Source organism: Serinus canaria, chromosome W, assembly GCF_022539315.1.
Source record: "Serinus canaria isolate serCan28SL12 chromosome W, serCan2020, whole genome shotgun sequence".
In the NCBI taxonomy this organism is placed as follows: Eukaryota; Metazoa; Chordata; class Aves; order Passeriformes; family Fringillidae; genus Serinus; species Serinus canaria.
Window position 1 is genome coordinate 8535745 of NC_066342.1, and position 27681 is coordinate 8563425.

General features: G+C 38.2%; 1 protein-coding gene across 12 annotated transcripts; it reads left to right on the top strand.

Moving 5' to 3' along the window:
• Nucleotides 1–4937: 4937 nt before the first annotated feature.
• LOC103823413 (heterogeneous nuclear ribonucleoprotein K) lies at nucleotides 4938–27066 on the top strand. Of its 12 annotated transcripts, none has more exons than XM_050986403.1 (15): nucleotides 4938–5101; nucleotides 7962–8041; nucleotides 8903–9000; nucleotides 10584–10640; nucleotides 12067–12110; nucleotides 13053–13125; nucleotides 13708–13821; nucleotides 14827–14955; nucleotides 15454–15761; nucleotides 16084–16138; nucleotides 22334–22384; nucleotides 24233–24254; nucleotides 24329–24411; nucleotides 24853–25022; nucleotides 25791–27066. In XM_050986403.1, the coding sequence occupies exons 2-15, from the start codon at nucleotides 7993–7995 to the stop codon at nucleotides 25822–25824; spliced, it is 1287 nt and encodes a 428-aa protein (XP_050842360.1). In that variant the 5' UTR covers nucleotides 4938–5101; nucleotides 7962–7992; the 3' UTR covers nucleotides 25825–27066. The 12 variants fall into 12 exon arrangements, with proteins under 12 accessions (XP_050842360.1, XP_050842355.1, XP_050842362.1 ...); XM_050986398.1 differs by having other exon boundaries at nucleotides 7962–8040; nucleotides 8890–9000; XM_050986405.1 differs by lacking the exon at nucleotides 4938–5101 and adding an exon at nucleotides 5220–5385 and having other exon boundaries at nucleotides 25852–27066.
• The last annotated feature ends 615 nt before the right edge of the window (nucleotides 27067–27681 follow it).

A 27681-nucleotide genomic window follows, 5' to 3' on the forward strand; every position in this document is an offset into this window, starting at 1 on the left:
TCAGAGCTCAATTCTAAGCTCAGTTCTGTTAAATATATTTATCAATTATCTGGATGCAGGAGTTGAATACACCATTAGCAAGTGTGCTAGTGCCTCTTACCAGGGACCAGAGGCCTTGCAGGGGGATCTAGATAGACTGGAGCACTGGGCAATCATCAGTGGCATGAAATTTAATGAGAACAAATGCCGGCTTCTGCACTTGGGACAGAGAAACACCAGGCACAAGTATAGACTGGGAGATGAAAGGCTGGAGAACAGCCCTTCAGAAAGGGATCTGGGGGTGCTGATTGACAGCAGGCCCAATTGGAGTCAGCAGTGAGCCCTGGTAGCCAAGTATGTAAACCATGTTCTGTGGTGCATTAAATGCAGTATAACCAGCTGGTCAAAAGAGGTGATTATTGCCTCTGTATCTAGCAGTGCTTTGACCTCCCCTTGGGTACTGTGTGCAGTTCTGGGCTGTATAACTTTAAAAGGATGTGAAGGTACTTGAATGCATCCAGAGGAGGGCAACAAAGCTGGTGAAAGGGCTGAAAGGAATGTCATATGAGGACCTGCTGAGAGCTCTGGGTTTGTCTAGTTTGGAGAAAAGGAGGCTAAGGAGTGACCTCATGGCTCTCTGCAGCTTCCTGAAGGGAGAAGCAGAAGAAGCAGAGACAGGTGCTGAGCTCTGCTGTCTGGTATCCAGTGACAAGATGTGTGGGAATGGTTCAAACTTGACATTAAAAAGCCTTTACTCGCCAAGAGGGTTGTCAAGCACCAGAACAGGCTTCCCAGAGAGGTGGTCAATGCCCCATGTGTCAGTGTTTAAGAGGCATTTGGACAAAGCCCTTAAGAACATGCTTTAACTTTTTGAGTCCTGAAGTGGTCAGGCAGTTGGACTAGAGGACTGTTGTAGGTTCCTTCCAACTGAACTATTCTACTCTATAGCTAATAACTGAAGAATAGTAAACCTTGCTGGATGTCCAGCCAAATGGAAGCAAGTCTAAAGAAATCAAACCTCTCACCAGACAAAACCTTTTTCTGTTACAGTTCTAAATCATGCACAGACTCCAACAGCCTCTGTGGTGGGTTGGTCTTCACTGACAGCCAGGTGCCCACCAAGCCACTCTCTCACTTTCCTTCCTCTGCTGGATGGGGAGAAAAATAGGATGGTGAAACTTTTGGGTTGAGATAAAGGCAGTTTAATGAAGAAAAGCAAAGGCTGCATGCCAAAGTAAAGGAAACAAAAGGATTTATTCTCTACTTCCCATGAGCAGGTGAAGTCCAGCCACTTCCTTGGAAGTAGGGTTTTACTATGCATAGCAGTTACTTCAGAAGACTAACACCTTAAAAATGCCCCTCTCCCTTCCTTTTCCCTTTTAATGCTGGTCATTACATCATCTGGTATGGAAGATCCCTTTGGTCTTTTTGGGTCAGCTGGCCTGGCTCTGTCCCCTTCTAATCCCTTCCCTAGCCTATCAGCCTTTGGGGGCAGGGCAAGGTTGGAGAGACAGCCTTGATGGTGTGTGAGCACTGATTAGCAGTAGCCAAAATATGCCTGAGGCATGGATACCATTCTCACTACAAACAGAAAGCACAGCACCATGAGGAAAGTTAACTCCATCCCAGCCAGACCCAATACAGCCTCTCAGAAAATAACCCAAAGATGCCTTGTACAGTCATGGCTTGCTTGGGTTTTCTTTTGAGAAAGAAAAGGGAGGACAAGGTAAAAGACCAAGGAATTAATAATTTATTACCGGTATGAAATAAAGCCTTTAAAGACTCATGCTTTACAAAGTTTTCTCCTCTTCTACTTCCCTCCATTTTTCCCATGGTCTAACATATATTGTTTGGATGATGAAAAGGCTTCCAAAGAAGATACAGTCCAATAAAAAAATTTAAAAAAACCCAAACCAACTCCTCTTCTAACTACCAATTTTACATTCTTTGAAAAAAAAAAAATCAAGGAAAGGAAAAAAGGAAAGAACAAAACCCAAGCAAACCATTTCTGATACTCTGTGGTAGTCTGTTATTTTACAGTTTGTTCTTCTGTAGTAGGTTTTAAATATTCCTTGTTATTAGTTTGTAATGGTTCATTCCATGTACCCCATTTGGCTTCCCTGATGGTTCAGTCCTGAGTTGTTTACCCCAAGATTTTCCCGCCAAGTGTATGTCAATCCCCCTGTCTATCAAAGATAGCACAACCTTTTGTTGTGGAGTGTTCCCTGTCCTTCATCCCTTCCTCGAAGCAAGATTGGATTGCAAGGTTTGCTCCTTCCCCTTGTTGGCTTCTATTGGGTAACACCCTGCATTCCTTCCCTAATGCCTTCTTATTGGTAAAAGGTTGTGTCCTCCCCTTATTCCCTCCCTTCCTTAAAAAGCAGTTTTTTGCCCTCAGTTATTATCACTTGTCCCTGACTCCTCTGGGGAAATAAACCTTCCTCAGAACTCAAACAAGTGATCCCTCTCGATTCCTTTGCCTCGGTCCCTCGTATTGGGTTGCTGTGTCACCTGCGCCACAGCCGTCTGCTGCAGGGAGCTGCGAGCCCCTGTACGCACCACCACCTGGGAAGCTCTCAGTAGAGATCTGGGGACAGCGTCTCTTGTTACTGTCAATCGGTCTCGGGGAGTGAGCTGGCTGGAGAACATATTCCCTGTGACCGCAGCCGCGCAGTTACAATACTCTATACACAGTAAGGTGTAGATTATCCTTTGAAAGTGACTAAAGAGCTTCCACCAAAATGTTTTCATTTATACTTTGTTAGGCTTGGTTTTTTTTAATACAATCTAAAAGCAGAAATTAAAAAAATTAAAAATTAAGGCCAATGTAATTATATATATACATCATCCTTGGAACACAACAACTATTTGACTACATTGTGAAAAGGTTAGAGTAGTAAACATGAAGAGCTAATGAATAAGGATAGCTGTGGGTTCAAAATTATTAGTAATACTTAACATGCCAAAAAATAGATCCTCTGTATGATACAATCATTCTTTTCTGATATTAAGTGATGGTAGAAACAGTTGGAGGGGTTAGGTTTGCTTTTTAAATAAGTACATCGCTTTTAATTCCATTTATATATACACTTTTTTCCTCACATGAATATTTAGGAAATTTTAATTTCTCTACACTTTAGGTTCCTGGCATTATTGTAAGTAACTGCATCTAAACAGTTATTGTTTAAATGTACTCAACCACTTTAAAACAAGGCTAGTCATGTCCTATAGCTACCTCTTGAAAATCAGCTAAATAATCATCCTTTAAAAAAGTGTAAGAATTACCTGATTTGTTTTTTATTGTTTCCTGACAGTCTCTTAACCAAGATCACCAGTCAAGAAGATAGAGGATTTTGCAGAATAAGAGTGATGCATGAATATTTAAAATCAAGCCCAAAAAGTTCAAAAGTTTATTTCAATATTCTCACCATAAGAAACAAATTCCTACCTGCTAAGACATCTCCTCTCCCTTTTCCACTAACATTTGAGAGAAAAAAGGCATACCACTTAACTTTAAAATTTAATTTTCAGTAGTCTTTCAGGGAAAATTTTGCCTTAAATATTTCCCAATGAATAATCTACAAGTTTGTGCATGTTATTTATTCAAACAATTCTTCAATTGTTCTAGATGCCTTGCATCTGTATCCTGTAGAATTAATACAGTGGCTTTAGACTGAAAAAGGATTCAACTCTAGAGTCATCAGAGACCTATCAGTCATCCTTGACATTTCTCTAAACTATGCTTGAGCTTTGGATGTGAAATGGTATCTTTTCAACATATTCATTTCAGGCAGTGAAAATCCAATTAAACTTGTTAGAACATCATCAGCAAAATCTACTTTGAGATAAATTGAACCATCAGAAATTTTTGTGTTTATAACCCTGGACTCATTGCTCCTTGTGAGGTTTCTATTAAGACTTAAAACATCTAACTTTCAGAATCAGAAATTATTCTCTCATCTCATTAGCACTGTGAAGAGCACAAGTGAGAAGCCTCATTTACAATATAAACAGGCTGGGGTCTGTATTTGTATCATAGAGGTGATTTTTACACTTTAATCGTGTTAAAGCTTTAGAACTGATAACAGAAGGCTAGCCTGATCTATCAATGTTATCTAGAGACCCAGTCCAGGATTTGGCTATAATAGCACCAAATTTTGGTGGTCATTGTCTCAAGAACATCAGTGGTTAATAAGCTCTAACTTCTTGATAGTTTTGGAAGCATCTATGCACATTTAAATTGTATAACTGCACTTGGAACCTATTTATCCCCTAAAGGGGGATGACCAAGGAACTCAACCTCCCTACAGAATTACACCAAAGAAAAATTACTATAAGAAGAGTAAAAAACCACAAAGTTTTTGTCTTCTGACATTATAACCTGCAGCTAATAAAAAAACACCCTGCCTTTAAGTTTGCCCCAAAACTCTACCACTTGTAAAAAACGGTACAGTTACTTATAGGAAATAACCCATTTGTTTACTCATTTCGATATGTTTCTCATGTCGTCCATGCAGTCCTTAGACAGTCTATCACCAGCGTGGCGCTTCTACCCTGCGCCAAGACTCCCGGGGGCGGTAAGGCTAGCTGTCACCCCACATCCCTGAGGACACCGACTAGCTGCAGTGGACAGCGATGGATGCTAAGACGACGTGGCCCGCCCCACCAGAGTCACATTAAGGACAACACATGCCTCCCTACTCCTCAAACAGGCTGACCAGAACCCAAGCCCCTTTCCCCACACCCTACCCTCAGCCGAACCACCCCATACACTTATCTGAGGCAGGTGCGGTGCCGAACGAGCGGGCGGGCAGAACCAGCGGGGCAGCCTGCTTCCCCTCACCTGAGTTGTAGGTGGGAAGAAAGACGAGAATACACCTGCCCTCTGTACACAACCCCAAAAACACCCCGCAACTTAACAGCCAATAGGAGGCGTGGCGCCACGCGCGGCTTTAAGCATCGCAAGAACACTGCCCCGCCTCCTCCAGTGCTAAGGAACAAGCACAAGACGGAGTTTTCGCAGGCGCCATTTTTTTCAAAAAACCTCTGAGGTCGCTCTCCTTTGCTGCCTTCTTTTGTCTCCACTGTTCCTGCCGCACTTCTCGTAGCCCCCATCAAGCAGGTAAAACAAACAAACAACCTAGGCACACTGCAGCGGTGTAGGGTGGATAGTGCTCTTCTTCTTGTGATTACTTAGGCCTGTCTCGCCGCGGTCTACACGGAGGGCGGGGCGAACTAGAGGCCATCCCTGCCCTGATGGGCAACTGCCTTACCCAACGGGGCCGCAGTGCGTCCCCCACAGGGGGAGGAGAGGAAGTGGTTCGGCCAGTCATTTGGCGGTGCTGGTGGATGTGTGTTCGTAGTAGGAGTTGCTCGCCTTTTTTTTCCTGTACGTGGTGGGTGCAGGTAAGCGCGGTTCGGAGGGGGTGTTGCTTGCACTGGGGGTGGGGTAAGGGGGGATGGGTTAAGCCGGGTTGAAGGAAACGAAGCTGTTGATCATACCCCTCCCAACCCTGTTGTGTGACACAAAAACACGGGAGGCCTGTCGCCGCTGGGCCTCAGGATTTTCTTGGACTCTCGCAGGGACTGCGCGGGGCGGCGGAATTGAGTAGGTCTGGGGACTGCTGCGTGGAGAAGGAGGGGGCCGGGAGTGATGACTCCTTAGCTAATGTGGAGTGGTTTTGTGCAACCTGCGGACCCAAGGGGCTCCATCTGCCCCAAGGGAAGGGCGAAAAGGATGATTTGTGTCTCAGTCGTCGCGCTTCGGTGGCCTTAGTGCGAGCACGGCGGCCCAACTGGTGCCATTCCCGGAGTGGCGATGTGGTGGAGGCTGGTCTCACTAGCGGGTGCGTGCTAAGGCCGGGGGGGGGGCGGTCGCCGCCCCTTTCTGGTACCTACCTAGGGTAGCTATGGATGGGGTGAGTTTTTTGAAATTTTGGTGGGCAGAGAGGAAGACGAGGGCACTCTGCTGCGGCCTGTGCGGAAGCAGCCGTGTCAAAATGATTGGGGAGCGTTCTGCAGCAGAGCCTGCTTTTAGGGGCCATGCTAGAGTTCTCGTGGCAGGGCTGTTGCGCTCTGTCGGCCCTGCTTGAGCTGGGGTGAGGGCCTCTGAGTGCCTCCTTTGTGTCTCTCTGGTCGGAGTGGGGGAAATCTTGTGACCGCGTGGTGGTGGTTTTTCGGCTCACGGCTCCGCCTAGCAGTGGGTAGGCGCCATCACAGCGGCCGCCATTTCTGCTGGTCCCCGCCACCGCGGAGGTGGGTCTCGGACTGTGGGGGTTATGTAACGGCGCCTTTCCCCCTCCCACCTAGGGCGTGAGCTAGGATTTCGAGCGCTCGGCGGCTGGCTGGTTTTAAAAGCTGCGCGAGGGCTAAAGGTGAACGTTAGCCTGAGCAGACTGGCGCGTGGGCTGTGGAAGTGGAGGCGTCCGGGCGGGAAGGGCCCTTAGTCCCGGAGGCAGCGGGGTAGAGACACACCGGCATCTCCCAGCCCTCTACTCATGTCCATGGCTGCTTTATTCTTTAGATGTTTTTAAAAATTTTGCGTTAGCCAATTTAACCCTGCAAACCCGATTTGCACAAAAGAGCACAACAGCACAGCAACTAGTCAAGAGCATTTTGTCCTGAACAGTATATTACACTTTTTCTCCTGGTAGCTCTAGAATTTTTGTGAGGGTCATAAATAGAATACGGTCTCGAAGGGTTAGCCATTTGAACCTGATGAAATTTCTCTTCCTGCCCCCATCCCTGCGTTCTAGCAGCGTCTGTTTCGACACTTGGCTATTCTTTAGGCGGTGCTTTTTCTATTAGCTCAAATTAGGGGCCTGGAAATACTAGCATGTGCTGGGGAGGTGGTGTCTCAGCAGCGACTGTAAAAGATTGCATACCTACCGGCAATGCTTGCTGTTAGCCTGCAAAACTAGGGTAACTTAGAAATTAACGGATGATAAAAATGATGCTTTAAAAAAATTAAACATACCTCACTTTTTCTTCGTATATATGTGTATCAACCATTTGTTCAGGCTGTAAAAGTTGAGCAATAAAATCCAAAGGGAGGAAAATAACGTTCTTTGTTTGGCTGTTATCTGTACAAATTAATTTTTTAATAAGGTGCAAAATTATTCTGCCTGGACTTCTAATTCGTTTTACAAGTATCCTTAAGTCGTGGATTTAGCAAAAACAGATCTTGTACGAGGTACCTGTTTCACAAGGTCAGAAAAGTTAGTCTGCTTTTGAGATTCTTCATACCTGTATGCAAAGGTTATACATTATAGTGTGCTATTTTTAACAGAATTTTTCAAGAGTGGCTTGTGTGTAATGTTTTGTTCATCTGTTATATTGATGGAAGGCATACTAGTAAGTTGATAGAAAACGTCTAATCACCAACAATTATTTTATAACTTTTGGTCTAAATTGTTTAGTCTAAATTTAGAACTAAACAATTAGCATATTGAAACATAGCATCTCTTAAAAAGGAAATTCAAGATATGGTATATAACATCCTAAAAGTAGGACCCAGGTAATTATTCACTTTAAATATTTGAAAGTCATTGTCAATAAATGTGATTGCTTAAAACTAGCAAATGCTTGAAAATGAGCAAGGTTGAAATAATTCGGAGTGTAATTGTGTATCTGTAAGCCTTTGTACTTTATTATTTCTCCTCTTAGTGATGTGTTTGGTCTTGTTGTTTTTTCATTAATAAAGAAAAGCTTTGCAGCAAAATCTCAGGTCAAAGCCCCATTTTCAGTTGTAACAAGAATCAGACCTGTAAGTGAACAGAGCCTAATCTATGCTGTTTTCATAGGCTTCTGAAGCAGTAGGGTTTTGATCCTGCCCAGAACACTTGGGTTTGCTCTGCAAGTATATATAAACCTGGTAAACTCTAAAAGCAGGCATTTCTTCTTGCTTTTCCCATTAGTATGATCTACAATTAACCTTTTCCCCCACCAAATAGTGTACTATCTCTTTTTTTATTCTGCAACAGATTTTACCTTCACTCCTAAGAATAAAAGGTAATGGAGACTGAACAACAGGAGGAAACCTTTACCAACACAGAGACAAATGGTAAATTTTTTAAAGGGCTATTTTATTTTGGGGGAAGGAAACTTTTTGAGTCTTGATGTTTCTAACTGTTTTGAAATGCTTTAACTGTATCAAATGCTTCATTTAATCTTTTAATTTTTAAATGGCCCATGTGATTTTATGTGATTTTTGTATCATGAATATGTAATTTTTCTTTGGGAGTATTTTAGTCATGGTATAAGTAACTAAAAGTTATAAGGAAAGATTTGAAAATATTTGATAGCTAAATGCTCAGTATTTGTGTGGACAATGTGATCACATAAATATACTGTTAGGCATATCTATTACTGTATTTAATTTATAGCAGTTGTTAGTTTGAGGGAATATATATATATGTGGAATATCTCTAAATATTAGCTAAATGAAAAACCTTTTGGACATAATTAGTGAAGAAGAGTTAGAGCATTAGTATTGATTCAGGCCAGTTTTTTAAAGTGATTTTTAAATACTGCTTTCCTACTGTTTCACCAGTATTTCAGTATTGGACAAGCTACTTTTAATCTTATGTGCTTTAAGGTTTTCCCAGTTGTAAAAGAAATACTAAGTAGGTGGTGCAGCACTGTTGTAAACAGTGTTATTTTTTCACCAAGTTTTAAAAATTTGCATTTCAGCTGTAGTTTATAGATTTGAATGAGTCTTCACTTATTAATTGATATGTAGACTGATGAAGTAAAAACCTGTTTCTGTCCAAAGGTGCTCAGGGTAGATGTCAGAAGTTAGCATTGGGCTAATGGGAGGGAATGCTTCACTAGGAATACAGTGCATAACTTGATATATAGTTTTATCATGACTTAGAAAGTTAAATATACATTTATGTTTTCCCCCCTATGGACCTGTCTACAGGCAAACGTCCTGCAGAAGATATGGAAGAAGAACAGGCCTTCAAAAGGTCTCGGAATACAGATGAAATGGTTGAATTGCGCATTTTGCTTCAAAGCAAAGTATGCTCTTAGTATTCATACTATGTTCCTGCTTATACCATTGCTTAAGACAGTGGTGACAGTGTATGTTTAGAAAGAACTTGTGCTTTATTTAAAATTTATTTAGGAATACTTGTGTGCATGAGTGATAGTAGAAGTGTATTGCGATCTTCAGTAATTTTTTTTGAGGGTGAGTCTAACAATCATTGGGACTTCTTTGATTTTAAAAAAATGTACTTATTGAAAAAATAAATACATAGAAATGATAAGCCACTTCTCATGTTTGAATAGAACATAATTGTTTCCAGGGGAATGACTATGTATTAGTCTTTAGAAAGCAAGTAGTTTAGAGAATGATCTAGCTTATAACTGTAAATTAGATATGAGGCAAGATGAGGACTTCCTCAAGATTTTAATAATTTCTCTAGATTTAATAAATCTATCAGTATCAACAGTAGGAAATATAAGAGAGTAATGTTTCATGGATTGCAATTGCTTCATTGACTAGTATAAATTGTCATAGTAAAACTGCTGTTTATGAATCTCCTTTAGTATTTCCAGTTGATGCAGATGTTTGTGCTGTCTGAAGTAACTCAGTCTTTTGTCTTAGGTTAGGGGAATGTTACCTTAACTCAACTTGACTATTCATTAGAAATGCCATGTAATGTGGAGTGCTGCAAAATACTTTTGGTGCTGTTAGCATCATGTATGAACTGCATAGTAAAAGCAATAATTTTGCATGTAGTTCTTGAAATAGCCTGGTAAAAAATTAGTTTTACAATTTCCCCTGTTGAATATCATGAGTTTATTCCTCTTGATTTTAGCAACTGGAGATTAGCAATTGTTTATGTTGGTTTTTTACATTCTTCAGACTGTACCTACCTGAGTGATCAGTTGACTTACATAGGCTTCAATCAAAAGTAGCATTTGCTCAAATGTTTGGAGTGGGAAAGTGAAATTTAAAAACATTTAAAAAGTGATCAAATAAACTAGCAAAGCTGTTGACTTATATAACATACATGGAAACCCATAAGGTTTTTTTTCAGTCATATTCTAACTATGAGATGGTTGCGACCTGAGCAACCTGATCTAGTGAGTGGCATCCCTGTCCGTGGCGGGGAGGGAGTTGGAACTAGATCATCTTTAAGGTCCCTTCCAACCCAAATCATTCTGTGTTAAACATGTCAGATCCCAGGATAGACCTCTGTGGTACCCCACGTCTTACCAGCCTCTAGGTGCAATAAGATCCATTAACTATTACCAATCATCCAACCAGTTTTTTATTCATCTGCTTGTCCACCTATGATTGTATGAGAATACAGGCAGAATTGCCTAGAAATTTAAATTAAATATTGAAAAAATATTACTGAGTATTTTTATCTCTGCATTGATCTTTTTTTTTACCTTTTTCTCCCTCATGGTAACACCACATCAGTTTGTTTTGATTTAATTTCAACTTTTCAAAAGGAAACAAGCCTCACCCCACCCTTAAATGCACCCTGCAAGGTGTAATGCAGAAATAGATACATTGTTCTTAGTCTTTGGTTCAAAAAAACAGTCTGTGCTGTTTTAGCCTAATGTAAATTCTGAAAACTATTTTCCAGAATGCTGGAGCAGTGATTGGAAAAGGTGGCAAAAATATTAAGGCACTTCGTACAGATGTGAGTATACATGAGTTTGAATTAATTTAACACCAAATCTTCCAGGGCACTGCATTGAAAACTTTTCTAGAAATTGAGAAATTCAAACCTAGACAACAATAATCCCATAAGCCACTTATAATGATTGTTGGAGAAGATAACTTTAGTTTTTCAATTTGTGTTTTAATTGAAGCCCAGCTCAAGTTATGTGGGAGGAGAGGTTTATATTAAACCTCTTTGCTTTCAAACAGGGTTCCTCTAAATTACACGAGTTAACATCTCTCATTAGAAATACTGGTAAAACTTAAAACCTGTAACTATACCATTTCCCATTCATGTGAATCCATTATAGTGCTATTGAAAACTATCTTTGGTGGCTGGCTTAACCCAGTGATAAAAGAATTTTTGAACTCCCTTTAAAAAAAATATCCCAAAACATAATGGTCCATCTGTTTTTGCTTTAACATTGTGGACATAAAGCACAAAAACATTGATGTTAAGGTTGCATGATTTAGGTACAGGTATAGAACAGTAAAGAAACATTTTATTTTACTTGGAAGCATTTTTAAATGGTCATAACTTACTTAGCTATTCATATTTTATGCGGGTTGACTCTTGTGATTGACACACATTCAGTGTAAATGTTATGTATTTATAAAACTTGGCAATGCTTCTTAAATTCCATTTGTTTACACTCCTGTACTTAGGATCAGCTACATTTTTTTTCAAGCAAGACTGTGTTCAACACAATATTTGCTAATATATCATCACAGAATCAGTTCCATCTAAGTTCACAAACTATTGCAACTAGAATTGAGGATTAAGCTGAAATGGGCAGGAATCATGCCAACAAACTTTAGCAGCTAGTGTTTTTGTTTGTTTGTTTGTTTTAAGTAAATAAACACATCACTTTACTCCAGATAATTTAACTGGTCTGGAATACTAACTTTCCCAACTTGCCCAAGGTTTCAGTAATATGAATCTCAACAGTTTTTGTGTCTACCTTCATGAGCCAGCCTGCTACTGAAACATAATTGTTAAAGTAAAATGTAGGTTAGTCAGATAACATAACTTGTGAAGATCCATACTGTTAAGTCACATTGATGTAGCAATCCATTATTGTGTTAGTCTTCAAAGCAACTTACACTTGCTTCATTAACTGAAAGTAATAAGTATAGTTTGTATTAAATTAAAATTTATTGCTTTTCCCCCTTTTCCCTCTCCTTGTTTTTTTGGCCATATATCTCCGTTACCCATGTACTGGATCGACTTGCCCCTGCGTTGCCCACCATGACGTTGGCCCATCCGCCCCTGAACGCCCATGTGAAAACCCTGGTTGGCTATGCCCAAAAATGTGCTCGTTGCCAAACGGGTACCATACTTGACAACTACTGATTGAATGCCCATGCCCAATGCCAACATCCACGAACGCCAATGACCAATGCAGTACAATGCAAGTGTTTCAGTCCCAGACAGCAGTGGCCCTGAGCGGTATGTCCCAACAGTTTATGCCTCACTGCCTGATTAGAAAGAGAGAAATGTATTTTATTACCTGCCTTTGATATAAATAGTATCCCCTTATAGACCGTGTATTGTTTTTTTTAAAGTTTGCTGTCTTATTTTCCCCATTAAGTCTTTTTGTCACTGAATTTTTACGTGAGTTGGCCACCCAAACAATCCACTAATTTTATTTCAATGGAAAGAGCACAGCTTCAAGTGTTGTATATTTACTGTATTATAAATAAAATTGTTTCAGGAGTCTCTTGCTCTGGTCTTTGTGGCCCACCTTTCTCCCCCCAGCATTGTCCATTCATAATTATTTCTGCTGAAATACTAACTCAAGTTCACTTTTCTTCATTTCTCATTTGTGTTACATTTTTGTTTGTTTGTGGGGTTTTTGTTTTGTTTTGGGGTTTTTCCCCTTGTATTTATGTTGCATTTTTGCAGAGTCCGTTAGTAATCTAATTTCTAACTGGTATCTCAACCTTACTCCAGATATAATGTTGACTACTTACATATCCTCACCTTTTCTACAAAAAGGTGTGCTAGTTTTACCAATTTAATGGTAAGGGTATACTAAATTAGTGGTGGCGGAGAAGATGAATATTCACTCATACTTTAAATATTGCATCTATTTCTTGCCTGGTTAATCTGTCTGAGCCCTTCCAAAAGCTCTTGTGAGTTCTCTTGCTCTCTCTGCAAGACCTGCCTAGCCCTAAATTCTTATATTCATCATGCGTATGTATTGGACATAAACGAAGATGCATGTGTTGTAAATCCAGTGAACAGGTTTACTTTAAATGGAGAATATTAATTATAAGGTCTTCTGTGTAGTCAGTCTTGTTGGAATTGTGTGTATGATTATGAATAATAAACTTATTTCTGCTACTTTTCACCTTCTCTATGTTTTCTGACACTATGGCCTCTTGACAGTATCTTGAGTATAAGTGCAGATACAGAGACAATTGGAGAAATCTTGAAGAAGATTATCCCTACTTTGGAAGAGGTATGTCTCTTAGGTTTGTTTCTTTTTCAGAGGTATAAATTTAGATTTTAAAACAAGATAATTCTAGATGATTGTGTCCTATTTTTAATATATTAAAATAAAACGTTAAACCTAGCCTTTTTTTGAAAGAAAACCTATAGCTCTCAATGTATGTGTTGGCATTTTTTTAATAGGGGACAGAGAAAATTTCTTGAAGAATAATATTTGGAACAGCCTCCTTCCCTTCAAACCACCTGTTTCCTGACTAGTTCCCAATTTAAAGTAGCTCTACTGTAATTTCCATTCTGCCTTTGCATTGTAATCAAGTGTGTTTCACTGTTGGATATATAAAAATTCTATACTACAGCAATAATAATAAAAGAAATAAAGAAAGGTAATTTGATATCACCTTGTGTTGAGGCAAATTACTTAAAAATGTGATTTTTTTAAAAATAGTAAATACAGTATTACAGTTCAGAAGTAAATTTAATCATATTATGCTGTTTATAGAAAAATCTTAACAAAGAAAATCAAAATTAGTATTTGGATTTTTTCAATTATTTTTCCCCTGGCTAATATTTTATTCTTGTATGCATCTTACAGTACCAGCACTACAAAGGTAGTGACTTTGACTGTGAATTAAGACTTCTAATTCACCAAAGTCTAGCAGGAGGAATTATTGGTGTCAAGGGTGCTAAAATCAAAGAACTCAGAGAGGTACTGTTTCCTATTCTTTTCAGATTCTGCTTTTATTCTATAAACAAATTAATTTTGTGTGTTAATATGCTGTGAGTGTAAGCTTCATCTGTGATCTATGAGATCCTTAAGAACATATTTCATACATGAAGTAGCTGTTGGTGATAGAGCCCAGAAGTACTTATAAAGCTTTTAAGTGTATTAGCAGTAATCTTTATAAATAAAGGATACTTTTTTAAATTAAAATGCCATTCATCAGGAACTGCTAAATAGGCTATATCGATGGTGTTAGCCATGGAAAACTATTTAGCATGAATAGATCTCCATTAACTATTTAATGATAATTTAACAGATGTTTGAATATAGTTATAAAAAAGTAGGGTGGGTTTTTTTTAGGGTTTTGTTTGTTTAGTTTTTGGGTATTTTAACTTTCACTTCCTCAAAGGCCACTTTTTCCTTTGTGAAGGAATGAGGTTTTGTCTTAAAAAGCTAGTGATCTCTATCAATCTAGAGTGTTCTTTTCTGTCCTTTCCTCATATTCCATCAGATGCAATTCCAGGTCCATTTAGGCATAAGTTACTATTTGTGTGGAGTGAGGGAAAGGCAAGATGAATAGACATAATCCTAGCAACATTGCTGTCTTGCATCCAAAGCATGTTTTTATGACATATGAAGGCTTATATAACCTGTAAGCTTATAATGAATATGTGGTCGTTTTGCTTGTATTTGATTAAATAACGGTGTAGATGAGCCATAATTAAAAGACTTCAAAAATCTAAATTTTTCACTAGCATTTCATACCAACTGGTGCCATTGTGGGTATTTAAAATACAATATTTTAAGATTAAATTTGTTGTAAGAACTTGGAAGCACATTCACTTAAAGTGACTAGAAGTTGAATGATTTGACTGTTTCTTTTAAAATGTTTTAGTGTGTGTCTTAGTGTGTGTTTTCAATAAGTTCATAAAGTTGTTTAAAATACTTCTATTTCAAAATTTTGGGGGTTGCTTTTCTTCTATTCAACAGAATACTCAAACCACCATTAAGCTCTTTCAAGAATGTTGTCCTCATTCCACTGATAGAGTGGTGCTTATTGGTGGAAAACCTGATAGAGTTGTGGAATGTATCAAGATTATCTTGGATCTTATCTCTGAGGTAATGTGTCTTAAACTTATTCTTCCATTGGTATTCATGAAAGTAAGGATGATTTGGCTGGAAAATTATATCTTTCCATTTCTATTTTTAATTAATTGCCTATTCTCCAGTAACAAAATAAGCATTGGACTGTTAGCACCCTTTGAAATTATTCCTGCTTGCTAGAACTGGAGTGTACCTTATTGGAGAGAGAAGACATTTTTGGTACCAAGGGACTTTGTCATGCTTTACATATCCATAAAATAAGAAAATTTAAATTAGGGAGGAAGTGAGACAAATGTATGTGCCACCCATCGATAACAGCAATTTCTCTATCATAGTTAAGCTCTCAGGAAGTATATCACTACCCCTGCCTTGCTTATGAGTATTGTGAAATAAAGAACATATTCAGCATGTATAAATTCATATTTATAAATTTATTATATTAATTTAATGAAATATAGTTGTAGCAGTGCTGACTGGTGGGAGGGGTGTTATTTTTATTTTTGTGTGTCTTAGTCTCCAATTAAAGGACGGGCCCAGCCTTATGATCCGAATTTCTATGATGAAACATATGACTATGGTGGCTTCACAATGATGTTTGATGATAGAAGGGGACGTCCAGTAGGCTTTCCCATGCGTGGAAGAGGAGGCTTTGATCGAATGCCTCCTGGTCGTGGCGGACGACCTATGCCTCCATCAAGAAGAGATTATGATGATATGAGCCCTCGTAGAGGACCTCCGCCACCTCCGCCAGGCCGTGGTGGCAGAGGTGGCAGCAGAGCTCGTAATCTTCCTCTTCCTCCTCCACCACCTCCTCGTGGCGGGTAAGCTGTTGTATAAGTGCATTATACAAGTTGAGTAACATTTACTGAATTGTGCTCATGTTTCCAGGACTTGTTTCACACTCCATGTTGGTAGTAGTTATTCATAATTGAGTGTGTATTGCACCAGAAAATTTTGAAAGCATTTGAATTTAATTATTTCTGCAGTATTATCAGGACTAGTAGTTCTGTAACTTTATGTCATTCAGAACTAGGCTAAAGCATTTAGAAATTCATAATTGTGTGCAAATTGTTTAAACTTGAATTGGAATATATAAACTAGTTCATAACATGAGTCATGTGCTGCTGCTTTTTCTCATTTTAGAGATCTTATGTCTTATGACCGAAGAGGTAGACCTGGAGACCGTTACGATGGAATGGTAGGAGGCTAAAATTTATTTTGCTTAGTAAATACAGTTAACACTTTGAGGAAACTTCTTGAATACATACATTTAAGTGTGGAACATGTGTGCCTCTGATAAACTTTAATATCTCCACAATCTTTTGGCCATAAAAATGGTCTCCCCAAGAATACAACTGTTAGAGGTGTAAAGAGTTTTTAGGATGTGATCTGCTGTGTGGTTATGGTTTGTGGGATTTTGGCTGGTTGGTTGTGCTTCCCTGCCTACCATCAATGACGGAATAGAAAGTTGGTAGAGCAGTCCCTGCAGATTTAATTACACAGACCTTCTTGTAGACTGTTTCTTGTAAATCAGGATGACAAAAATAGAAATTGAAAGGCTGTTCAGATTAAGAAAGCATGTCAGAACAATGTTTTCCAACAAATGTTAACAAAATTTAAGAGAACATAAATAATATCTTTAAAGGGATCTAGTTGGTCTGGCAGATAATTGCTTTTTCAATTCAGTTCTTTATGCTGATTTATGTCTGAAAAATCTACTATGATTTCAAAAGTTTTGGAGCCAGGACCACTGATGCGATTAATTTTAAATGAAATTAGATACATTTCAACCATGTTGGGCAGTGGGGAGAATTAAAAAATGCGTAAAGATATTCTTCCATGTTGTACTCTGAAATATGACTTCCTGGTAGTAATTTATTGTATCCTCTTTCCCGGGAAGAGAAATTCTAGGTATCTGGGAGGTAAACCTCTGGTTAACAATCTCCTTTTTTTTTTTTTTTTTTTTTTTTCCCTCTTTTAGCTCTGTTTGGCCCATTCTTTGAAATGACAGGTTAGATGAGATTATTTTATTTTAAATAAATGGAAGAGAAAGTAGAGGAACTATGAAATAGGCTACCTAAATGAGATTTTCCCATTGGTGCCTCCTTGGGAGGAAGAGGCAATTACTTCCAGTAACACATACTGGAAGAACATATTGAAACAATGTCACAATTGAGGCACCAGAAGCCTAGCAGAAATACTAAAATTAAAGACTTGCATTTAAAATTACTGAAACCAAACAGACCACCCCCACCCTCCCAAAAAAGAAGTAAACAAACCCACAATAAAACAAGCAAACCCACAACATTAAAACCAGCAAGTTGTCTATGCAACTCAGAATCTTAAACTAGGAGTCATGAACTAGACCTCTAAGATCACTTCTTTGTATTTTCATGTTTTCAAAGCTTGGGTTTTGATTTTTCCTTTTTGCATCTGGTAAAACCAATGTCAGGGCATATAAACAGAGCAATCTGCCCTTCCTTGGGTATGTGGTTGAGAACAGTCTTCAGCTTGGGGCAATAGTGTGTTCTAGTTGTGTTCCATTCCATTTAGAATAGAGAAATCTATTTGAACTCTAGTCTGACTTTGATCAGGTTGACCTTGGCTTTCTTGACACGAGTTTCTACAAATAAATAGGAGTCATCTCTGCTTGTTTGTTTTCCACATTCTGAAAAGCAATTCTATTTCTTCCTCTTCACAGTGGAGCTGCTCATGACTTTGGCTGCCTTATGCATGAGTTTTATAGACAGCCTACAATGAGGACTGCTTTCTGACACAGATCTTATTTAATTTCTACTTTTGGCTAGCCATAATCCCAGTATCCTTAATTGTATAAGCACATAAAAAGTCTTTCCATGGATTGTGAGGCTAAAGCTGAAAGTGTCATACCAGAAATATAAGGTCTTGAGCTAATATACATTTCACGTAGAAACCATTCTGTAGTGAAACATTTAGAGTAAACCAACATCCTTGTGATTTGTGAAGTAATGCATGGGAAAGGCTAATTTCAGAGAGCAGGACTGCCATTTTACATAAATACATTAAAAGGCAAGAACAGTCTCTTTAGATCAACATCTTGGAGATGTTAAATCTACAGAAATCCTTTTTTTCTGCCAGATTTCTTCTCTAAAAATGAGAAAGTTCAGACTTATAAGATGGTGAACCAAGACTGGATGGTGAAACTTGACTTTTTTAAGATGTAACAAGACTGACAGTCTTGTAAATTTGAAGATGGGAGGAAAAAATAATTGTGTGTGTGTGTGTGTATATATATATATATATAAATATATATATCATTTATTCTGAAGCATTTTATTAAAAACCATACATGCATTGTTTCTCTTATTTACAGTGGTATATATTTTAGGCTGTAAGTACTAAATGCCTATGGACCATGACAGCTATTTTGATAGTTGAGAAAACACAAATGCATTTCTGCTATTTCTTTTTTAACACCCCCATCCCCATGAGTGCTTTAGATAGACAAATGCACAAAAACATACCGGGGAAAAAATAAGGTGAAGTACATATAAAGCTGTTTAATCCTCCACTTCCCCTTTTTTTTTTTTTTTTTTTTTTTTGTTATAATGGCCTATGCCTAATGCTTTCAAAGTATTTTTAAATTGGAGTTAAACAAGAGCTAAATCAGTGTCTGTTGTAGTGTATGTTCAGACACCTCATCTGGTTTTTGTCATTCAAATGATTCCTACTGCTAAATCATTGTATATATATTTGTGTGTGTGTGTGTGTGTGTGTGTGTGTGTTTATACATGTGTCTGTATTAGGACTTCAATAAAGGTACATACCCTAAAAAAATATTAAACATACTTTATGTTTTAAGAGACTTGATGTTAAGGAGCATGTCAAAAAAGAGAGAGTGAAGAAAGTATGTTTGACACATCTACATAAATAGTAAAATTAACAAAATTTCAATTTTTACTCTTCTGGGCCAAGGAATTTCCCATCAGTTAGTATTGCATGCGTATTTTTCAATTGCATGCAAAAGGCAATAAATTCTTATTCATACTAATAATTTTGTCTTATCCAGTCAGTGTTGTATTTGGTTTTGATTTAATTTGCATTGGTTACCAGTAGTAACTAGCACAAATTAGTCTGTAGGGAAGAAAATTGTATGCACCTGAAATTTTAGGAACCATTTTTAAAGGAGCACTTATATTTTCATAGAATCACAGAATATCCTGAGTTAAAAGGGACTCACAACAATCATTAAGTCCAACTCCTGGCTCTGTACAGGAGACCCCAACAATCCCACCCTGTGCTTGAGAGCATTGTCCAAATGCTTCTTGAGCTCTGGCAGCCTTGGGGCTGTGCCCAGTGCCCTGGCTTCTAGTGCCCAACCACCCTCTGGGTAAAGAACTTTTCCTGGTATCCTCCCCTGACACAGCTTCGTGCTGTCTTCTTGGGTCCTGTCACTAGTCACCAGAGAAGAGATCAGTGCTGCCCCTTTCACTTCCCCTTTTGAGGAAGATGTAGACTGCAATGAGGTATCACTTCAGTCTTCCCTTCTCCCATGACCTCAGCTGCTCCTCATACGGCTTTCCCTCAAGACCCTTCACCATCTTCATAGTCTGCCTTTGGATGCTCTCTAATAGCTTAATATCTTTCTTCTCGTTTGGAACCCAAAACTGCACACAGGACTCAAGGTGGAGCCACCCCAGTGCAGACCAGAGAAAGAGAATCACCTCCCTTGACTGGCTGGTGATGCTGGGCCTGATGCATCCCACGACACAATTGGCCCTCCTGGCTGCCAGGGCACTGCTGCCTCGTGTTAAACTTGCCATCAAGCAGGACCCCCAGGTCCCTTCATGTGGTGTTGCTTTCCAACATCTTTTTCCCCAGTCTGTACATCCAGGGTTGTCCTATCCCAGGTGCAGAATCCAGCACTTTTCCTTGTACTTGATATGGTTGGTGATGGCCTCTCATTTGTTGAGGTCTCTCTGCAGGGCCTCCCTGCTTTTAAAGGAGTCACCAGCTCCTCCCACTTTAGTGTTGTTGGCAAAGTTACTTAGTATACCTTCAAATCTTGTGTCCAAGTCATTTATGAAGATGTTAAAGAGAGCTGGCCCTAAAATGGAGCCCTGCAGAACCCCACTAGTGACAGGTCACCAGTCTGATGTCACCCCATTCACTATAACCCTTTGTGCCTGACTATGAGCCAGTTGTTCACCCATTGCATGACGTTGTTATCCAGCTGTGTGCTGGACGTTTTGTCCAGAAGGATCCTGAGAGAGACAGTATTGAAAGCTTTACTGAAATCTAAAATTATCACATCAACTGGCTTCCCTTGATCAAGTGGGTGGGTTACCTTGTCAAAAAAGAAATCAAGTTTGTCAAGCAGGACCTTCACCTCATGAAGCTGTGCTCACTGTGACCAATGACTGCAACATAGTCATTATCTATCATGTGTTTTTCAGTAACTCCCAGAATAATCATCTCCGTAAGTTTACCAGGTACTGAAGTGAGACTGACAGGCCTGTAGTTACCATGGTCATCCTTCTTGCCCTTGAAAATTTGGACAACCTTTGCCAGCTTCCAGTCACCTGGGACCTCTCCAGATTCCCAAGATCGTTCAAAAATCATTGAGGGAGGTCTCACAATGACATCAGCCAGCTCTTTGGGTACTCTTGGATGAATCCCATCAGGCACCATAGATTTATAGGGATGCACCTGGAGCAGCAGATCCTGCTGAACTACAGGGTTAACTGGGAGTTGATCATTCTTGCAGTCACGGTCCTCCAGCTCAGGGCGCTGGGACCTCCTTGGTTTGTCATGTGAGTTAAAGACAGAGGCAAAGAATGCATTAAAGATGTTTGCCTTGTCTCTGTGAGGTAACCATCTTCATCGTGTAACAGGCCAACATTATTTATGGTCTCCTTTTTGCTACTGATATATTTTTAAAAACTTTATTGTCCCCCACAGTTCTGGCAGTTTCAATTCCAGTTGAGCTTTAGCTGCCCAGATTTTCTCCCTACTGGGGCAAGCAGCATCTCTGTATTCTTCCCATATCACCTGACCTTGCTTCCACTGGGCATACACCTTCCTCTTTTGCCTTAGGTCCCGAAAAAGATCCTTGCTCAGCCAAGCTGGCGTTCTGCCTCGCCTGCTTGACTTCTAACATTTGGGAATTGCCCGTGCCCTTAGGAGGTGGTGCTTAAAAAGTGACCAGCACTAATGGACCCCAGCACCTTCCAAAGCATTTTCCCAGGGGACCTTACTTGTTCCCTGAGCAGCTTGAAGTCTCCTCTCATGTCCAGGGTTGAAGTTTTGCTGGCACTTTTTTTCCTCTTACCAGAGATTTTAAACTTGATTGTTTTGTGGTCACTGTGGCCAAGATGGCCACCAATCGCCACTTCACTTTTGGGCCCCTCTCTGTTAACGAGCAAGAAATCAAGGAAGGCCCCTTTCCTAGTTGGCTCCCCTAGTACCTGTACCATGATGTCATCCAGGTGTTTTTAGGATTCTTCTGGCCCTGGTTGTACCAGCTGTGTGGTGTTCCAGTTAACATCCAGCAAGATCAAGTCCCTCAAAATGACAAGGGCATTTGATTTGGAGGTGTCCCTTAGTTTCTTAAAGAATAATTCATCAGTGGTATCATCCATTTTTTGGTGTGCCATCCATGTTATGTTGCATATTTTAACTCAACAAAGGCCTTTGCCATAATAGTAATTTGAAGTGGATACTACAACTTGTATTTTTATAATTTAGTTGAATTTTTTTCCCCAACATCTGTTAAGGAAGACTAAAGGAAAGATATGCTATATATCACCCTTAAAAAAAAAGTAGTTGGATTTCCAATATAATTAGACAGTAGTAGATTATTGGTTTAGCTGTTGGCTGTATGGGGTATATGGAAAATAATTAATAACATATGAGAAGCTATCTCCTTCCTCTTGACCCATTGGTGACACAGATATATCAATGACAGTTACTTGCTTTATTAAATGCCTTTCCTGTTTTATTTTTATGCATAAGAGAAGTAGAAGGTTTTGGTATCTGAGAGTAGCATCTTTTACTATATAGTGCAGTTCCAGTACTTAGAGGTAACAAAACCAAGTAACCAACTGTTCAAGCTTTGCTCTGCCCTTAACTGTCTGAATCCTTTGTGTAAGAGGAAAATGTGTTTATGCCACAGAAACAAGGGAAAAAGGAAGTGTGACCAGTAACATTTCCCTAGCAGTGAAAGTAAAAGGGAGTAATTCTTGTAACTGGTCTGTTATTTACTTTTGAGCCTTTGTAGTATATTTAAGTAGTGCAGAAAAATGTTTCTCTATATTGCTCTGTGTGTGTTTGCCAAGTTATCTCTAAACCTCCATAACATGGACTTAATTTGGATTAATTTCCTCTTTTGCTTCTATTACATTGTCCCTGGAAGATGATGCAGTGTCATGTAGATGCCTGTGATGACATGCAGCCACCAGAGTTGGTGAGTGTGCTCATGCTTTTATTTGACTAGTTTAATAGTTTATTTTTGAGGAAAATAATTTTAATTGTTTAAATGATAACTGGAATTTTTTGAGATTGAATGTAGTTAGTGGCAGCTTGCACCTTTGAAAAGTCCCTAAAGCTGTCATTGTAACTCAAGTTATTAGCAGTTTATGTCCTAAACAGTGAATCCTATATAGGCAGTTAATGTTCCACAATGGAAGCATGCAGCAGCACAGCCAAGAGAAGCTTTTCTGTTGTATTTTCTCTTTTGTACCATATTTTACTGTTTCTGTTGTAACTTTCACTGTGACTCTTGCTTTGTCAGCACCCTGTAGATGCATCTATTTAGGACTATGTTTTATTTTAACTTCATCATGTTGTGCTTTCCCCTGTTTCAAATGAGGAATGCCAGAAGTAATTTTTTACTTATAGTTCTGGATAAACTTGTGCATTACCTATCCATATATTTGAAATATTCCATTTGATTTGTGTTTATTAAACTTCTTGCTCTTGGAGGGTTTAGGGAAGAATGTTCAAAGGGTATCAGCAAGTGTTTATGTTGTGTAGAAGATGTCAAAGTGCCACCAAATATTAAATGTTAGTTCCTAGCTTACATAAACACTGCAGTTAGAATTACTCATGTGCTGTCAAATTAATTTGCTGTCTTGTAGTCTGGGGAGGGGAAGCAGCAGAAAGGATGAAGAAAATGATTGTTCATTACAAGTTAGCCCAAAAAAGAGATTCCCTGGGCAAAATATCAGCAGAAATAGGTAGAAGAGTATGTGTGGAATATGCAGCTCTGGTCAGTCTCTGAATTAAGTTCTACGCAGTGTCCTTAATTGTTTTGTATTTTGCACTCCACTACAAGCTCTTTTTATATTGTATTATGGTCAGTATTGCTAAGCAATGTGATTGCACACCACAGGTTGCTCAGAAACAGATAAACAACTTTTTCTGAATAGCTTCCATTTTTATGTGGCTCTAAAAAGCTGACAGGTGTTTGGGTTTTGTTTTGGAAAAAATTATTGTATTACAACTTCTGCAAACAAGTAGTTCACAGATTCCTGTATTTCAGTGTTATCAGTTGAGTTCTAAAGAAGTGTGCACATCTATTTCTGCTTCTACAGGAAGATTAAAATGGATGTGTGTGCATACAAAAGGTATTAGATCAAATTAAGCACTTGATATCAAGTACCAGTCCTAAAAATAAAAACAGTCAGGAGTGCTGCAGTACAGTGATTTGGATTTGTTATATGATAGTTTTAGCAGAACAGTAGTAATAAGTGTCATGATTGTCCCTTCTAAGATACAAAGGATTGTAGCATAGTCTGAATGGAGAGAGACAAGTTATAAAGTTATTAGAGTTGAATTGGTTTTTCCTTAAGATGGAGTAGGAGGGTTGACAATTACCAGGTAAATGTCTTGTCCCAAACTGAAACTTTATTTTTCTTCTGAGCTGTATAGGTAGTAGTAATAAGGCTGAACTCTGATCTTTGGATTTGATTACTAGTTTACTTCAAGGGTCAGGAGTAGATCAATATCAAGAGCTGTTTACCAACTGAATTGATAAGGTTGCTTGGTAAATTGGTATGGCTGGATCTTAATTACCTATTCTTAGAGATTTTAACAGAGCTAGCTAAAAGGTTCTTGTGAGATTCCTCCCTGCCCTCTTGTTCCTGGTCTGCCCTCTTCCCCACTTTGTCTTTAATGACACTTAGATTAAGGTTATGGGTTAGGATTTTTGCAAAAAATAGGCTCAAAGTTAACAGTATACTTGAGATGAAAACATGTTAATGAATCACAGCTGGTTTCACTATTTAGGTTTTTCTTTCTCTTTTTCTTATAGTTTGAGGGTGGCTCTGGATATGGTAAGTTTTTATAGAGAACTTTGACATGCACTTCATTTAGTCAGTAAGAGACTTGATGCATATGTTTAAATCAGACTATTCTTACACAGGGGGCCGTGGTTCATATGGAGATCTTGGTGGACCCATCATCACAACACAAGTAACAATTCCCAAAGATGTAAGTGAAGCTGACTTGCTTTACAATTGTTTTTAAATAAATAAATAAAAAGTCACAGTCTGTTCTTAGGCTATGTAAGTAAATCAGAAGTATTTGGTATGCTTGATAAGTACTTTTAATGTAAAGTGAGTGTTTCTAAATCACTGGAAGTTTATTCTTAAGGATGTTTATTTTGTCTTGACTTTAGAGATTGCACTGAACTATTTTAATTGTTAATATTCAATAATAGAGATGGTCTATATAACTTGTTTTTACAAACACTTGGTTCTTCCAACTTTATCCCACCTGTGTTTAATAATATACATTACAGCAGCTGCTTTGAGGCTGTAAAAAGAGTAAGCTTCCATTGAAACTCTTAAAACTAAATGGATGGAAGCTACTTGAACAGTACTGTGCAGAGAAAGTTATATCAAGAAATGAATGCTTTATTTTCTCCCCTAGTTGGCAGGTTCTATTATTGGAAAGGGAGGCCAGAGAATCAAACAAATACGTCATGAGTCAGGAGCTTCAATCAAAATCGATGAACCACTAGAAGGCTCAGAAGATCGAATAATAACTATTACAGGAACGCAGGACCAGATACAAAATGCTCAGTATTTACTGCAGAACAGGCAAGTTGAAGCTTAATGCTATCCTTACTATCATTTTTAAACTGACTTTCCTACTACTACATTCTAAAGCTCTTCTCTGTAATATAATTTTTAGAAGACAGGATTTAAGTAACTATTGAACCTAACTTCTCTAGTGGTAGGTCTGCCTTGATTCTCTTTTCTCTGTTCTAATGAAAATGAAAATTCACTCAAAACTAATCTTGATGGAAGACACCTTGGCCAAGCAGTCCTTTCATTTCTCTGGTGAAAATTGCTGCAAAAAAATTACTTGTAATTAATTATATAGAACCTGTAGAAAATATAGAAGATTTCAGTGGATGTTGGTCTAGTTCTGTGTGGAAGACTAGTGATTTTGTTGTTTTTAGAAAACCGACAACAAATCACAGTCTGCCATATGGCACAGGCCATGCCTCTACAGGACAAGTTGAAATCAATTGGTGCTGTTATGCAGCATTTCACACCTTGCTGGCATTACTTTCTCTTCTTCTGAATATTAATAGTTTTGGACATAGTTTACCTAGTTTTGCTTTAATAACATGTTGGCTATCATAGCATTTTTTAATGTTTTCTTGAATGTTTGGCTTTAGATTGCTAATATTTAAATGTGCTTTTAAATAATTAAATGCCTATAATTATTAGTCATTACTCTTTCAAATTATTACTTTAAATAGTATTGGAAATTCATAGCTTAAGAATGCCATTGTAAATATTGATGCAAAATGTATGGTCAATCATTCTAATACCTGCTTTTTTCTTTTTCTTTTATAGTGTGAAGCAGTATGCAGATGTTGAAGGATTCTAATGCAAGATTATTTTTTCTTTTTTATAGTGTGAAGCAGTATTCTGGAAAGTTTTTCTAAGACTAGTGAAGAACTGAAGGAGTCCTGCACCTTTTTTTTTTTTTTTTTTTTTTAATATCTGCTTCTGTTAAAATAGCCAACATTCCTCTGCTTCATAGGTGTTCTGCATTTGAGATGTAGTGGAATCTGCTTTTCGCCAGATGTAATGTTTTAGTTCATTACAAATATTTGGGGTAGGAAAAGGTTGCACAAGACTAACACTGAAATTTTGAAACAGCAGCAGAGTGGATTTTATTTTTGTTCAGTGGTGGTAAATTGTAATGTGTTTTTATTTTTCCTGTAGCTATTGTGAACACCCTGCTTTATGTACACTGTAATTTTTAATTTTTTTTTTTTTTTGAAGGGGGGGAAAGGACTGGTTGTTCACATGTCCCTGGCATCCTTTGAGGGCAGTGTGCAGAATGTAATGTTCTTTTCTAAGATGTATTTTACAATTTTTAAATAAATTTAGTGAACCTATTATTGGTGGACATTTTTTAATATATGTAAGATAATATCTAAAATGAATACACCCTTCCCCCCCCCTCCAAGAAAATGCGTAAATGAAAGTTGCTGTTTAGCTTACTCTTCTGCTTCTTTGATATAAATGGAGTTACACGTTTTTGGCAAATTAAAGAAACATTGTGAAAACTGGCTTGGCTTTGCTATTTGGGGAAAAAAAGTAAAAATATATTAATGCTAACATTGTGTGAAATTTGACCTTTTTTCATATTTTTGGCCCTCTGCAGTGTATATATATCTATATATAGGTGACAAAAAATATTTTAAAACTGTGATGCCACTGAGTTAAGTGGGTTAAATACACCTGTTCTACACAGATTGCTAAATGCAAATATAGTTAAAAATAGCAGTTGATGAAATCAATGAATTGGTACTTTTCAGTGCTCATTTTTGTCAGATAGAAACTTTTATGAATTGACAAATTGTCAGTATCTAACTTGATTTTCATTGTATACAGACTCAATTTCTTTTGTTTCCCTGTTTCTTGAGTTCCACAGGAAATATTTGTGAGAAATTAAAAAATAATAAAGTACTCCTAGATATTTCATGTAATACCTTGGCATTTGTATTTATAGTTTACAAGTTTTATTTTCGCTTCCTAAATAAAAGCAAAAAAAAATAGATTTGAGAACTTTGTAAATCTCAGTGTGATAGATCCAGATAAAGTGGATTATTTCACTTTGGGGAGTTGTGTCTTGAACTTTTTTTTTTCTTATCTTTTTGAACCATATGGGGTAATTCCTGTCATAAGGAGCTACACTTACGATGTCATAAGAAAGGGCATGAAGCTAAGAGATTACCTACTTAGCAGAGCTATAATAAATCCCTAGAAAACACCCAAAACCTGCTTTTGACTAGGGTAAAGGAGTATGGCAGTTTTCTCACTAAATAAACGTACACATAGAATTGGTATTTCCTTAGGAATGGCTGAACATAAATTAAATGAAGAAATCAGCAACCTAGTAAAAAGGGTGAAACAAAAATGCAAATTTTAAAAAAATGGATGCAGGATTTTTTTCTATGCACTTCTACACTATGTCTATGGTTTGTGTTTTTCAAATATTTTAGCAGGGAAAAAGCTGCACAAGTCAATATACAGGAGAATGTGTTTTGTTTTTTCTTGTTAATGATCTGCATCTTTTTAGAAGCTAGCCTATTCTTATAAACAAGTTAAACACTGCCTCTAGCTTTAGTTGGGTTTTCTTTAAGGTTTCCTTAGAACCAAGCACTTATGTTTTGAGATGAGCCTAAGGGATTCCTACTGTAAAAGGAACTGGGTTTGGGATTTGTCTTATGCC